Source organism: Chiloscyllium plagiosum, unplaced genomic scaffold (genome assembly GCF_037043375.1).
Source record: "Chiloscyllium plagiosum isolate Xiang-an unplaced genomic scaffold, Cpla_swu_hap1 HiC_scaffold_12, whole genome shotgun sequence".
NCBI lineage: Eukaryota > Metazoa > Chordata > Chondrichthyes > Orectolobiformes > Hemiscylliidae > Chiloscyllium > Chiloscyllium plagiosum.
The window spans coordinates 22,126,631-22,142,930 of record NW_028270150.1 but is presented as its reverse complement, the minus strand read 5'-3'; the positions used below and the strand labels follow the sequence as shown (position 1 = coordinate 22,142,930).

The following is a 16,300-nucleotide window of genomic DNA, read 5'->3' as shown; positions in this document are numbered from 1 at the left end:
TAACTTTTAAAAAAATTTTGCGATTTAAATATGGAAGAACTGAAACCAGCATGGTCATTAAACAAGTTGAGAGACTTAACAAACAATCCCAGGTCTTTTTAAATACATCATTTCAATTACATCACACTGTAAACTGTTGCTATAAATTCTGTGTCTTACGATCTTAACCTCCACAACCACCTGATGAATGAGCAGCAGAGGCTGAACTACATGTGTCATGGTGGGATCTCTGGGAGAATCATGTGAGGTGTTACTCAAGGCCTTTCTTGATACAGTCAGTTCTGCTATAACGTGGTAGTTCCGTTATCGTGCAATCCCCTGTTATAAGAACATCGCGTAACAGCAGCACCATTTAATCTAATGGAGCTGGAATCGTGTTAAAACCAATACATGTTTTGAAAGTTCACACTGTAGAAACAGTGTCCCCAATTCATCAATCACGTTACAGAGAAGTCGCATTAACGGAATGCACATTATAGCAGGACGACCGGTATTGCAACTCACTGCACTCTTAGACAGAGTTCTAGGTATCAAGAGGAGACTCTCAACAGGAAATGGTGAGATGTCAATTTAGGGGAAGTATTACCCAGGAACACAGAAATAGGAATGACCCTGTTCCCCATTCAATGGGTTCCACAAACTTGCCTTTAGCCCAGGTCCCTTAATAGCTTTACTTATCAAAATTTTATCCATCTTAGATTGAATCTATCTCATAGCCTACTGTAGCCTGGTATTCATCTCAATGCTTATGAAATTTTGCAAGAGTATCTGCCTCCACCACCCTCTCAGTCAGCGCATTCCATACTTGCACCATTTGCAGATCTCCTCTAAACCACTTGCTCCTCAGCTTAAACCTATGTCTGATGCCTTGGGAGAAGTGCTCCTCACGATCTACAGTCTATGTCTCTCATAGTTTTGTATAGAGCCATAGAGATGCACAGCATGGAAACAGACCCTTCGGTCCAACCTGTCCATGCCGATCAGATTTCCCAAACCAATCCCACCTGCCAGCACCCGGCCCGTATCCCTCCAAACCCTTCCTATTCATATACCCATCCAAATGCCTCTTAAATGTTGCAATTGTACCAGCCTCCACCACATCCTCTAGCAGCTCATTTCATACACGTACCACCATCTGCGTGAAAATGTTGTCCCTTAGGTCTCTTTTATATCTTTCTCCTCTCACCCTAAACCTATGCCCTCTAGTTCTGGACTGTCCGACTCCAGGGAAAAGACTTTGTCTATTTATCCTCTCCATGCGCCTCATAATTTTGTAAACCTCTATAAGGTTACCCCTCAGCCTCTGACACTCCAGGGAAAACAGCCCCAGCCTGTTCAGCCTCTCCCTACAGCTCAAATCCTCCAACCCTGGCAACATCCTTGTATATCTTTTCTGAACTCTCACATGTTTCACAACATCCTTCCAATAGGAAGGAGACCAGAATTGCACGCAATATTCCAATAGTGGCCTAACCAATGTCCTGTACAGCTGCAACATGACCTCCCAACTCCTGTACTCAATACTCTGACCAATAAAGGAAAGCATACCAAACGCCTTCTTCACTATCCGATATACCTGCAACTCTACTTTCAAGGAGCTATGAACCTGCACTCCATGATCTCTTTGTTCAGCAATACTCCCTTGGACCTTACCATTAAGTATATAAGTCCTGCTAAGATTCACTTTCCCAAAATGTAGCACCTCGCATTTATCTGAATTAATCTCCATCTGCCACTTCTTAGCCCATTGGCCCATCTGGTCCAGATCCTGTTGTAATCCGAGGTAACCCTCTTCACTGTCCACTACACCTCCAATTTTGGTGTCATCAGCAAACTTACTAACTGTACCTCTTATGCTCGCATCCAAATCATTTATGTAAATGACAAAAAGTAGAGGACCCAGCACCGATCCTTGTGGCACTCCACTGGTCACAGGCCTCCAGTCTGAAAAACAACCCTCCACCACCACCCTCTGTCTTCTACCTTTGAGTCAGTTCTGTATCCAAATGGCTAATTCTCCCTGTATTTCATGAGATCTAACCTTGCTAATCAGTCTCCCATGGGGAACCTTGTCGAACGCCTTACTGAAGTCCATATAGATCACATCTACTGCTCTGCCCTCATCAATCCTCTTTGTTACTTCTTCAAAAAACTCAATCAAGTTTGTGTGACATGGTTTCCCATGCACAAAGCCATGTTGTACAGTTCTATAGTTCCTTGAGTGTGGAGTAGAAGGGTGGTGAAAGAGGGATTTGGCACACCTCCCCTCATTGGCCAGAACAACAAGCAGAGGAGTTGACATGTCATCTTGTGGCTGTGCAGGACATTGGTTCAGCCACTGTTAGAATATTGCATATAATTCTGGTCACCTTCCAATAAGAAGGATGTTCTTAAACTTGAGAGGGTGCAGAAAGATTCACATTGACGTTGCTGGGACTGGAGGGTTTGAGTTATAAGGAGAGGCGAAATAGGCTAGGGCTTTTCCCCTGGAGCATTGGAGGCTGAGGGGTAACCTTATAGATGTTTATAAAATCATGGGGAACATGGTTAGTAGCTAAGATCTTTTTCTGCATCTGTTTGAGTTTAAAGTTTAAAGATTTATGCACCTGAACTCCCAAGTCAATTTGGATATCCACCTGTATTTAACTTCAATTTCCTACTGTCTGGAAAGCACCCTGATCTATCCTTTATCCTTCCAAAATGGATAACCTCACACTTTCTTATATTAAGCACCATTTAACACAGCTTTGCCCATTCACCCAGTCTATCAATATCCCTTTCTTACTGCTTGTTCTTGGCCTCATAAGCTGCAATTTGCGCTTCATTTAAATGTAGCTCCCTATCGTACCGCCCATGTGAGGAAGTTAGATGCTGACAATTAACAACATGAAAGTCTGACTGGGCAGCGGGTGATTTCAGCTCATTGCTTGATCCTCTGGGCCACCATCTTGGGTACCCAGCACCAACATCTCACACTACACTCCATGGATACTGGCATCCCACATGTGCCAGCTCACCTGTATCATCATGACGATGAACCAATGAACTTACCACTGCACTTCAAGCCGCGACCTCAGAGCACACCAGTATCTCGCACTGGACTAATGCTGCAAGAACACTGTACACAGAAGCTTTGGCCTCAAGCTCAGGGGTTGGACCAAGCTACCATCTCAGCGATGCCTGCTTGCTCTCTGAACACTTACGAACTTTGAACCTACCTGGATGCTTACAAGACTTAGCAGGACTTATATACTTAAGGGTAAGGTCCTAGGGAGTGTTGCTGAACAAAGAGACCTTGGAGTACAGGTTCATAGCTCCTTGAAAGTGGAGTCGCAGGTAGGTAGGATAGTGAAGAAGGCGTTTGGTTTGCTTTCTTTTATTGGTCAGACTATTGAGTACAAGAGTTGGGAGGTCATGTTGCGGCTGTACAGGACATTGGTTAGGCCACTGTTTGAATATTGCATGCAATTCTGGTCTCCATCCTATCGGAAAGATGTTGTGAAACATGTGAGGGTTCAGAAAAGATTTACAAGGATGTTGCCAGGGTTGGAGAATCTGAGCTACAGGGAGAGGCTGAACAGGCTGGGGCTGTTTTCTCTGGAGCGTCGGAGGCTAAGGGGTGACCTTATAGAGGTTTACAAAATTATGAGGGGCATAGATAGGATAAATAGACAAAGTCTTTTCCCTGGAGTCAGGGAGTCCAGGACTAGAGGGCATAGGTTTAGGGTGAGAGGAGAAAGATATAAAAGAGACCTAAGGGGCAATATTTTCACGCAGATGGTGGTACATGTATGGAATGAGCTGCCAGAGGAAGTGGTGGAGGCTGGTACAATTGCAACATTTAAGAGGCATTTGGATGGGTATATAAAAAGGAAGGGTTTGGAGGGATATGTGCCGGGTGCTGGCAGGTGGGACTAGATTGGGTTGGGATATCTGGTCGGCATGGACAGGTTGGACCAAATGGTCTGTTTCCATGCTGTGCATCTCTATGATTCTAAGATACCTGCCTTATCTTGTCTTTTACTGTCTCAGCCAGAGTAGTCATGATTTGGAGATGGAGGAGAAAGTGAGGTCTGCAGATGCTGGAGATCAGAGCTGGAAATGTGTTGCTGGAAAAGCGCAGCAGGTCAGGCAGCATCCAGGGAACAGGAGAATCGACGTTTCAGGCATAAGCCCTTCTTCAGGAATGAGGAAAGTTTGTCCAGCAGGCTAAGATAAAAGGTAGGGAGGAGGGACTTGGGGGAGGGGCGTCGGAAATGTGATAGGTGGAAAGAGGTCAAGGTGAGGGTGATAGGTCAGACTGGGGTGGGGGCGGAGAGGTCGGGAAGAAGATCGCAGGTTAGGAAGGCGGTGCTGAATTCGATGCATTTGACTGAGACAGGGTGGGGGGAGGGGAAATGAGGAAACTGGTGAAATCCGAGTTCATCCCTTGTGGTTGGAGGGTTCCTAGCCGGAAGATGAGGCGTTCTTCCTCCAACCGTCGTTTTGTTGTGGTCTGATGATGGAGGAGTCCAAAGACCTGCATATCCTTGGTGGAGTGGGAGGGGGAATTGAAATGTTGAGGGTGGTTGGGTTGGTTGGTCCGGGTGTCCCAGAGGTGTTCTCTGAAACGCTCCGCAAGTAGGCGGCCTGTCTCCCCAATATAGAGGAGGCCACATCGGGTGCAGAGGATGCAATAGATGATGTGTGTGGAGGTGCAGGTGAATCTGTGGCGGATATGGAAGTTTCCTTTGGGGCCTTGGAGGGAGGTGAGGGGGGAGGTGTGGGCGCAAGTCTTGCACCTTCTGCGGTTGCAGGGGAAGGTGCCGGGAGTGGAGGTTGGGTTGGTGGGGGGTGTGGATCTAACGAGGGAGTCACGGAGGGAGTGGTCTTTACGGAATGCTGATAGGGGAGGGGAGGGAAATATATCCTTGGTGGTGGGGTCCGTTTGGAGGTAGCGGAAATGACGGCGGATGATGCGCTGTACATGGAGATTGGTGGGGTGGTAGGTGAGGATCAGTGGGGTTCGGTCCTGGTGGCGGTTGGAGGGGCGGGGCTCAAGGGCGGAGGAGCGGGAAGTGGAAGAGATGCGGTGGAGGGCATCGTCGACCATGTCGGGGGGGAAATTGCGGTCCTTGAAGAAGGAGGCCATCTGGGTTGTGCGTTTTTGGAACTGGTCCTCCTGGGAGCAGATGTGGCGGAGTCGAAGGAATTGGGAGAATGGGTGGCGTTTTTACAGGGGGCAGGATGGGAGGAGGTGTAGTCCAGGTAGCTGTGGGAGTCGGTCGGTTTGTAGTAGATGTCCGTGTTGATTTGGTCGCCTGAGATAGAAATAGAAAGGTCGAGGAAGGGGAGGGAGGAATCTGAGACTGTCCAGGTGAATTTCAGGTCGGGGTGGAAGGTGTTGGTGAAGTGGATGAACTGTTCAACCTCCTCGTGGGAGCACGAGGCGGCGCCGATACAGTCATCGATGTAGCGGAGGAAAAGGTGGGGGGTGGGGCCAGTGTAGTTGCGGAAGATGGATTGTTCCACATATCCTACGAAGAGGCAGGCATAGCTGGGGCCCATGTGGGTGCCCATGGCTACTCCTTTTGTTTGGAGGAAGTGGGAGGATTGGAAAGAGAAGTTGTTCAGAGTGAGGACCAGTTCAGTCAGTCGAAGGAGGGTGTCAGTGGAAGGGTACTGGTCGGTACGGCGGGAAAGAAAGAAGCGGAGGGCTTTGAGTCCTTCGTGATGGGGGATGGAGGTGTACAGGGACTGGATGTCCAAGGTGAAAATAAGGCGTTGGGGACCTGGGAAGCGAAAATCAAGGAGCAGGTGGAGGGCATGGGTGGTGTCCCGAATGTAGGTGGGGAGTTCTTGGACTAAGGGGGACAGGACAGTGTCAAGGTATGCGGAGATGAGTTCGGTGGGGCAGGAGCAGGCGGAGACAATGGGTCGGCCGGGGCAGTCAGGTTTGTGGATTTTGGGCAGGAGGTAGAAGCGGGCGGTGCGGGGTTGTGGGACTATGAGGTTGGAGGCGGTGAATGGGAGATCCCCCGAGGTGATGTCAGTGGAAGGGTACTGGTCGGTAATGATTTGGAGATGCTAGTGTTGGACTGAGGTGTACAAAGTTAAAAAACACAACACCAGGTTATAGTTTAATTGGTTTAATTGGAAGCACACTCGCTTTCGGAGCAACACTCCTTCATCAGGTGACTATCTGTTGGACTATAACTTGGTGTTGTGTGATTTTTAACTCAGGAGGAGAAAGTGAGGTCTGCAGATGCTGGAGATCAGAGCTGGAAATGTGTTGCTGGAAAAGCGCAGCAGGTCAGGCAGCATCCAGGGAACAGGAGAATCGACGTTTCGGGCATAAGCCCTTCTTCAGGGCTTTTTAACTCAGCCAGAGTAGTTAGGGTTTCAGATGGGTAAACTTTCACATTGCAGAAATGGTGTTCCCACTGTTCAAAGGTCAGGAGAGATCTACCCTTCCCATTCCACTCAATCCTCACAATCTTCGCAAAACAATAGAGGACAGGAGGTATCTTTGCAAGAGGATTCACAGTAGGGTTAAAATCAACAAGGTAAAAACAATGACTACAGATGCTGGGAACCAGATTCTGGATTAGTGGTGCTGGAAGAGCACAGCAGTTCAGGCAGCATCCAAGGAGCTTCGAAAACGTCGATTTCGCTGCACCTTGGATGCTGCCTGAACTGCTGTGCTCTTGCAGCACCACTCATCCAGACAGGAGGTATCTATCGACACTAGATTCAAGACACGAATAGCTCTGTCCCACACTAACCACTAGGGGACTGTCCTTCACTTTGCACAAGTTGACCAAACTTTTCCCGTTCAGCGGCTCGTCATATCCGTTTTTAAAGTGAAGTTTGGGGAAGTTTGTTCTGGGATGGTGGATCAGTGCAGCTCTTAAATGTCTATTCTCGGCCGGCAGCGAGTTATTCCGAGTTTGTGGTTCGGGGTGAGAAAGGGCAGAACTCACAGTAGGTGAAAGAAGAGATCTGAAACCTCCAAACAAACTCTCAACCAGCGATGAGTCAGTTTTAACAAGCCTGGAGGTCAAAATGAAATAGACAGACTGTGTGCGAGGCTGGGGTTTTGCTTTTGTCGAGCGAAAGGAGCTGTAAATTTACTTTTTTTTTGGAGGGAGGTGGGAGCGAAATGAAGTTCCTTATAAGTTTCTTGCTGCTGGCGGAGTTCGGGTTGTGCCGAAGCGAAAACCTTTTACTGCCTCTGAAGATTTCCACTTTCAACGGCTCGGAAGAGGAGCTTATCGACAAACGGAGTTCACTGCTGGGGGGTATATCCCTGGCCTCTCAGTCTGCCGGCACTGTCAGCTTCTACAGCATGCTCAACAATCTGAAAGGAGATGTCGGCAGAGGGTACTATCTGGAAGTGTTCATCGGGACGCCTGTACAAAAGGTGAGAAATGCTAAGCTTTTAAACGAGGGGAGACAAAAAGTTGATTTGAAGATATGTTTTGGAACAAAAAAAATTCTGGAAATTTTTGTCTCTCCAAGTGTTCCTGAGGAACTGTTTGTGATACATAATGGCCTTAGTTTGGACATGTTTTAAATCTTCTGCAGTTTTTATTAACTGGGTGGTGTCCAATTTATGGTCCTTTCTCTCTCGCTTAGCCGTCCACTCCCCAGTCATGTACACTTTATTGGACCCAGATGCTATGTTGTCGCGACTAGGAGTCACAGGAAATTATGACACACTTTTTTTGGATTCTTGCTTTAAGTACTATCCAAGATTGAATGGGCTGTCAGTGATATGGGGATAGTCACTTCCCAGCTGCTGTGAATCGCTGGTGGTTTAGCACCAGTTTTGATAAACAGCAATATATGCTCTTAGATCATTCCCTACGCCCCTCTCCTCTCAATGGGTTGCCTGAGGTTTGAGTATTGTCCTTTAAACTTGCCACAGAAAGTTGTGTTCTGGCCATTATAGCTGTGTTTTTTTGTTTAATGAGACGGTTGTTAATGACTGCCAGTCGCTCGTTAGCCCAGCAGTTAAATGCATGGAATGTATTAAGGTTGTGAATTATTTCAAAAGTCAAAAAAATGACTATTAAGTGTGTGTTCACCTCAATCCAAACTTAGTTTCCTTTTCTTTCATTCCTGTTTCTGTGCCTGATTTTACAGCAGATACTAATTTGCCCTCTTCCCAATCCCCCCGTTTGAGAAATAGTCCTGTTGCTTAAGGAGGACTGATAGCCTTCTCGCCCTTTCACCATGGCCTCAGGTGATATTAAGCAACCAGACTTCGAACAACTTTTGTGGATAAAACCAACTTGGAAAGTATAGGCCGGCCTTTTCTTTAAAAAAAAAAGTCTGTTTAACCAAGTGGAAAGTGAAATGCAAAATGTGATCAATTATTTCACCCTTGTTTCCTGGTTTGTTCTACTTTGGATTTTTGTGGCACTGGAAAGTTGGAAAGAGAATAATTTGAGGATATTGACCTCGATGATGCATGAGCTTGAAACTTAAGAAATACAAGATCAGTTTGCTCTAGATTGATTGTTGAGAGCTTTGATTTAGATCTGAAAGTGTGGGTTTGGAGGTGCTCTGTATTAATCAGCGTAGCCAACAATGATCAAAAGACTTGGAACACTCCCTTGTGTAAGAAATCCAACTCTCCCATTCCCTTGAAAGTTTGTCAAACAACTTGTTTCACTTGCCCCACTGTGTTAACTTGGGGAGCAGAGGAAAAGGTAATAGAGTCATAGAATCATAGAGATATACAACATAGAAACAGACCCTTTGGTCCAATTTGTCCATGCTGACCAGATATGCCAAATTAATCTAATCCCATTTGCCAGCATTTGGCCCATATCCCTCTAAATCCATCCTCCTCATATCCTGATGCCTTCTAAGTGTTGTAATTGTACCAGCCTCCACTACCATCTCTGGGAGCTCATTACATACACACACCACCCTCTGTGTGAAAAAATTGACCCTTGAAATCCCTTTTATATCTTTCCCATCTCATCTTAAACATATATCCGCTAATTTTGGACTCTCCTATGCTGTGAAAAAGGCTTTTGCTATTCACCCTGTCCATGCTCTCACTGCTTTTATAAACTTCTCTAAGGTCACCCCTCAGCCACTGATGTTCCAGAGAAAATAACCCTAGCTTATTCAGCTTCTCCTTACAGCTCAAATCCTCCAACCTTGGCAACATCCTTGTCAATCTTTTCTGAACCCTTTCAAGTTTAACAGCATCTTTCTTACAGCAGGGAGACCAGAAATGAATGCAATATTCCAAAAGTGGCTTTACCAATGTCCGATACAGCCACAACATGATATGTCAAACCCCAGGCTAACGTTTTGGATACGTGTTTCAAATCCCACCATGGCATAAAGTCAAGAAAAATGCTATGGAGTGAAAAACTAGTCTAATGTCAACCACTTTTGATTAGACGTAAAGATGCACCTGATTCAATCTTCTTTTTCAGGGAAGGCAATCAGCCATTCTGACCTGGTCTGGCCTACATGTGACTCCAGACTGATAGCAATATGGTTGACTCTTTACTGCCCAGTTAGTCGTGGGCAATAATAACGTCCACACTTTATGATTTTAAAAAAATCTCCTCTCTGCCTAAGTGATACACAAAGAACAATGGTCAGAGATGTCCATATGTGTATGATTCTTGAAGAGAAACAGACTCAAAATTCTTCCATTTGAAATTGACAACATCTTAATGAATTGGAGTAGACATTCTAGCTACAGGCAACTGTTTGTCATAGTAATGAATGAACAGCATGTATTTTTGTAAATGATATTTGTTGCAAGTTTGTCAAATTTAACACACTCGGTTAATATTGGTAACATTCTTCTCTTCTGAACAATTGCATTTTCTGGCTATGTCATACATTATTCCAATGCATGGAGAGAAGGGAAAGGAAAGGTTTTGGGGATTTTGGTCTCCAAAAATAGATTGCTACTAGAACAAAAAATACAACCCTCTTGAAAAATCCTCCTTAGTAAAATCTGGGGGCTCGTGCCAAAATTGGCAGATCAGTCTGAGACTAATCAAGCAACAGCCTGTGATGATGTTATCTGTAAGGTATGATTCTGAGAGTATGACTGTCTCCATCGCCATCCCTGGATATGTCCTGTCCCACTGGCAGGACAGACCCAGCAGAGGCGGAGGCACAATGGTATACAGTTGGGAGGGAGTTGCCTTGGGAATCTTCAAGATTGACTCAGGAACTGATGTGGTCTCAAGGCATCAGGAAAAATGTGGCCAGGAAAAATATCCTGCTGATGAAAAAATACTGTCCTCCCTCTGTTGATTAATAAGGGCTCCTCCATGTTTAACCATGATTGGAGGAAAGACTGAGATCAGAAAGGGTGTGAATGTACTCCAGCTGGGGGATCTTAATGTCCTCCAGCGACAGTGGCAGGACATTTAGTGGATTGGGCTGGTTGGATCTCATAGGCCACTGCTGCTAAAATCTGTCTGTCAGATGGTGAAGGAACTGAGAGGGAAAAACATACTTGACTTCATTCTCGGGGTGAAAAAGTGAGGACTGCAGATGCTGGAGATCAGAGTCGAGAGAGTGGTGCTGGAAAAGCACAACAGGTCAGGCAGCATCTGAGGGTCAGGAGAATCGACGTTTCGGGCATAAGCCCTTCATCAGGAATGAGGCTTGTGGGCCAGGGGGCTGAGAGATAAATGGAAGGGGGAATGGAGCTGAGGGGATCTGATAGGTGGGAGAGAAGATTATAGGTCGGAGAGGAGGGTGGAGTGGATAGATGGGAAAGGCGATGGACTGGTCAAGAGGGTGGTGCCAAGTTTGGGGCTTGGAACTTGGATATTGTGGGGGGAGGGGAACTGAGGAAACTGGTAAAATCCACATTAATCCCATTGGTTGCAGGGTCCCAAGGTGGAATATACGGCGTTCTTCCTCCAGGCTACAGGTGGTTAGGATTTGTCAATGAAGGCAAACTTACCCGTATCTCCACCAATGTTATCTACTGTATCCGTTGCACTCGATGTGGTCTCCTCTACATTGGGGAAACGGTGCCAACTTGCGAATTGTTTCAGAGAACATCTCCGGGACACCTGCACCAACCAACCCCACCGGCCCATGGCCGAACACTTCAACTCCCCCTCCCACTCCACCAAGGACATGCAGGTACTGGGCCGCCTCCATCGCCAAGCACCAACCACCTGACAACTGGAGGAAGAACGCCTCATTTTCTGCCTTGGGACCCTGCAACCACACTGGATTAATGTGGATTTGATCAGTTTCCTTAGTTCCCCTCCCCCCAAATTATCCCAGTCCCAAGCCTCCAACTCAGTACTGCCCTCTTGACCTGTCAATCACCTTTCTTATCTATCCACTCCACCCTCTTCTCCGACTATCACCTTCTCCCCCACCTTCATCTATCTATCGCATTCCCAGTTACCTCGCTCCAACCCCCACCCATTTATCTCTCAGCCCCCCTGGCCCACAAGCCTCTTTGCTGATGAAGGGCTTATGCCCAAAATGTCAATTCTCCTACTCCCTGACCGGCCGTGCTTTTCCAGTATCACACCCTCGATCTTCACTTCATCCTCACCAACCTGCCTGCTGCAGATACATCTGTATGTAATAAAACTATGAGTAACCATTGAACAGTCTTTGTGGAGACAAAGTCCTGCCTTCACATTGATAGTGTCACACAGTATGATGTAGGAATTATCAATGCGCTAAATGGGACAGGGTTTAAACAGATCTCGCAATTCAATGTTGGGCATCCATGAGACGCTGTGGGCCACTTGCAGCAGAATTCTACTCTGACACAATCTGCAATCACATTGGCCAGCAAATTCCCACTCTACCATTACCATCAATCCTGATTCAATGGAGAGTGCAGGAGGGCATGCCGGGGTACACCAGGCATCCCTAAAAATGAGGTATGAATGTGATGAGGCTACAAAACAGGACTACTTGCATGCCAGCAGCATAAATAGCAAGTGATAGAGCTAAGCAATCCTCTAATCAACAGACCAAATCTAATTTTTTTGGTCATGCCACATTCAGTTGTAATTAGTGATGGGCAATTAAACAACTCACTTGAGCTGAACAGCTGAATTCTCGAGGTGAGGTGACTATGATAATCCTTGAAATCAAGTCTGCATTGGACAGTGTTGCATGAAGGAGCCCTTACAAAACTGGAGTCAATGGGAATCGGGGGTAAAACTCTTCTTTAGTTGGAGTCATACTTAGCACAAAAGATGATAGTGGTTTAGATTTAGAGTACTTAGATTTAGATTATTTACAGTGTGGAAACAGGCTCTTCGGCCCAACAAGTCCACACCGACCCGCCGAAGTGCAACCCCTACATTTACCCCTTCACCTAACACTATGGGCAATTTAGCATGGCCAATTCATCTGACCTGCACATCTTTAGACTGTGGGAGGAAACCAGAGCACCCGGAGGAAACCCACGCAGACACTGGGAGAATGTGCAACCTTCACACAGTCAGTCGTCTGAGGTGGAAATTGAACCCGGGTCTCTGGTGCTGTGAGGCAGCGGTGCTAACCACTGTGTCACCCATAATAAAGGTTGTTGGAGGTCAGTGATCTCAGCTCCTGCACATCTCTGCAGGAGTTCTTCAGAGTAATGTCATAGGCCCAACTATCTTCAATGACCTTAATCCATCATAAGGAGTGGGGGTTGTGCAACCATCAACAAACATGTTCAGCACCATCTGCAGCAACTCAGATACTGAAGCAGTCTATGTTCAAATCAATATTCAGTCTTGGCCTGAGAACTGGCAAGTAATAATCATGCTACATAAATGCCAGGCAATAACCATCATCCCTTGACTTTCAATGTTGCTACCATAATTATTTCGCACTAACAGCACCCTGGAGTTAGGATTAACCCTAACCCTAACCATTCACCAGAAACTAAACAGGACTTGCCATATGTGAATACAGTGGCTACAAGAGCAGGTCAGAGGCTAGGAATGCTGCAGCGAGTAACTCGGCTCCTGACTCCTCACAGCTTGTTTGTCCAAGTGTACAAGACACAAGTCAGGAGTGTGTTGGAGTACTCCCCTCTTGCCTGGATGAATGCATGTCCAACAACACTTGAGAAGTTTAATACTGGCCAGGTCAAAGCAGTCCAGTTGATTGTTGTGGTGCCGTTCAGTTCCACCACTGACACTCAGTAGCAGCAATGTGTACTGTCTACAAGGTGTACTGCAGAAATTCACCGAGGCTCCTTTAAACAGCACCTTTCAAACCCACAACTGCTACCATCTAGGAGAACAAGGACAGTAGATACATTGAAAAACCAACAACTGTAAGCTCCCCTCCAAGTCACTCACCGTCCTGACTTGGAAGCGTATTGTTATTCCTTCACTATCACTGGGTCAGAATCTTGGAATTTCCTCCCTAATGTCCCTGTGGGTGTCCCAACAGCATATGGACCACAGCGGTTCAAAAAATTAGCTCACCACCAACTTCTCATGGGCAAATGGGAACAGACAGTAAGGGCTGGCCAAGCCATCAATGCGATATCCCATGAGTGCTTTTCTTTAAAAAACAGTTTATCACACTGAGATTTCATGTCTTTTTTTAGTTATTCAGATTGAGTTGCAGTCAGATTTTAACTTGTGCTGAACTAAAGGTTGTAAAAATCAAGTTGGGCTTTCTTTTGAACTGAATTGAATTTAATGTCACGTGTACAGAGGCACAGTGAAAAGCTTTGTTTTGCGAGCAATTCAGACTGATCAGAGTTAAGTAGCATAGATAAGTAAATAATAGGTAAATGGTGGCAAAAACAAAAACACAGGTACAGACGAATGTTAAGAGTTTGTTGGTCCGTTCAGTATTCTAACAACAGTAGGGTAGAAACTGTTACGAAACCGGCTGGTGCGTGTGTTCAGGCTTCTGTACCTTCTACCCAATGGTAGAGATTTGAGAAAAGTATTACCAGGATGGGATGGATCTTTGAGAATGCTGGCGGCCTTTCCTTGACAGCGGGCTGGTAGATGGATTCTATAGATGGGAGGTTGGCCTTTGTCCAGGCCGAATTCACTACTCTCTGTAACCATCTCCGATCTTGAATGGTACAGTTGCCATACTAGGGAGTGGTACATGTAGACGGAATGCTCTCGATGGATAAAAGTTGGCAAGGGTATTCACCTTCATGCCAAATTTCGTCAGCTGCCTGAGGAAGAAGAGATGTTGTTTGACCTTTGTAACCAGCGTCGTTGGGCCTTTGTAATCTTTTCCTCCACTGGTTTATAGGATGAGGAACTTCGTAACTTTTATTTGCCCTGGGATGGGTCATTAATGGTTAATAACATGATACCAGAAATTTGAGATGGTGAATTATGAATTTAAGCAGATAATTGAAAAAACAACAAAATCCAAGAAGTTTGTGGAATTGCTCAAAATATTGATATAGAGGGTTTGTGGGATACCATTTTCAACATACAGTGTTCAAACTTCAAAATGACTAAGAACCAAAAGACTGAAACTGAGCAAACATGATCCAAACATAATGAGCAATTTTATACTGGCATAAAGAAAAATAATCTTCCCGAAACCCAGCAGAAAGGATTCACTGGGAGAAATATAAATAAATGCCAACCTGATTAAGGATACCATATAGTTGTTATTCTGAATGACTCTTTTTTTCCCTTGTGAGCATTTGAAATAATTATACCAGCATCATGCTGTTGGCAGAGATGACCAAAGAAAAATTGAAGGCTTTAATTATAAACCAGACAGACTAATACTACAACTTGCATTTTGCAGCAAGTTTCACGTTGAAAATACTTCCCACTGCACTTCACAGAATTTGCAATGAGGCAAGGAAATGCTCAAAAGTGTTGGATATCAATGACGTTTATAATCAAAGAATTACCATTGTTATGGCTCCGAAGGAGGTCGTTTGGCCCATCGTGCTTTCACCTCTTCAAACAAGAGAAGACTGGATTAAAGATTTCTCACGCAAAGATGACTGAGATTCTTTAACTGCTGGAGAGGTACCAGTAGGTGGGTGACAGGTTTGTCTCAATATTAAAACAAAACCGAGACAGCAAAAACAAATCCATCGGTTATGCCTCAATGCACCATAAACACTGACATTTCTGCTCTAAATCTTCTCTCAATCTTGATCTTGCCCTTTAGCTGAGTTTGAAGATGCTGATTAAAACTGCCTTTTCCTCTCCTAATGTCTCCTTATCTGTGGCTTTGTTTAAACCACCTCGATGTTTTGCTGCATTAAAAGCAAAATTTAAATACAAGTTCAAATCTCTGTAATTTATATAAGCTTTACAGCTGACTTATTCCTTTGCCTAATTGTGTGTGCAGTGATTATAAAGAGACTAACCATTAACAGCATAATCTCTGATTCACTTGTCAGCAATGAGGCAGGAACTCTGTTACAATGCAGTAATATGATCTGTGTTTCAAGTCATCTGAATCCCTTGATGCATGCCTGAATTATTTTATAAAATTTCCAGCCTGCAACTCCATCTACCATGTCTGTGAAATCAAAACTTCAGGGCTCCTTGTTTGCTAAATAAAGTCTGTTTCAATTAATCGTACTTCACATGGTTCCATGTGACCATAGTGTTGGCTGTGGGTGTTTTCTCCCCATGTGACTGGGATTTTAACAATGTGCTTCACAGACCCATCTCTTGTTTTGCCTCCTACTGACGGAATTATTTTTTGCGTGCCATTGAGCTGAAGTTGCTGGTGAAAGTAATTCTAGAAGTGAAAAGAATAGCTGTGTTTTGCAAACAAAAGAAAAAGTAAGGGGTAGGTCTTCAACTCCTCTGTACATTGTGATATTTCAGGACTAATTGACCAATTACCACCATTCTGAAGGCCAGCTGATGAGATGCTAATTTGTGTACATTGGCACAGAACTCAGTGGTACACAGCATCCTTTTTCTAAAGGACACATTCCTCCACCCTTTGTCAAAACTCCCATTTTCCTGCCTCCTTTCGAAAGAACAACATCTAATTTGCACCAGTTGCAACCTCAGGATATCTGTGCTTCACAGTTGATTATGTATTTTGGAAAGGGTAGTCACCATTTTTAATGTAGAAAACACAGCATTACTTCATACAAGTTCCCACAAAGAGCAATGTAATAATAACCAACAAAATTGGTTGTAACGTTATTGATATATATTGCCTAGAACACCCTGGAGAACTCTGACTATTTCGAATTGTGCCTTGGGCGCTCTAATGCCCATCTGATCGTGGCAGATGGGGCATTGCTTTAATGTTTTTCTGAAGCATGGCACTTGATAGTACAGTACTCCTATTGGGAATCTCAGTCGACAATGAGGAC

The 16,300-nt window shown here is 45.1% G+C and overlaps 1 protein-coding gene across 1 annotated transcript in view; it reads left to right on the top strand.

Moving 5' to 3' along the window:
- Positions 1-6,846: 6,846 nt before the first annotated feature.
- bace2 (beta-secretase 2) overlaps positions 6,847-16,300 on the top strand; it is a 92,637-nt gene continuing 83,183 nt past the window's right edge. The window contains exon 1 of the mRNA XM_043701365.2: positions 6,847-7,402. Coding sequence (XP_043557300.1) covers positions 7,142-7,402 — 261 coding nt within the window. The 5' untranslated portion in view covers positions 6,847-7,141. The remainder of the gene's footprint in view (positions 7,403-16,300) is intronic.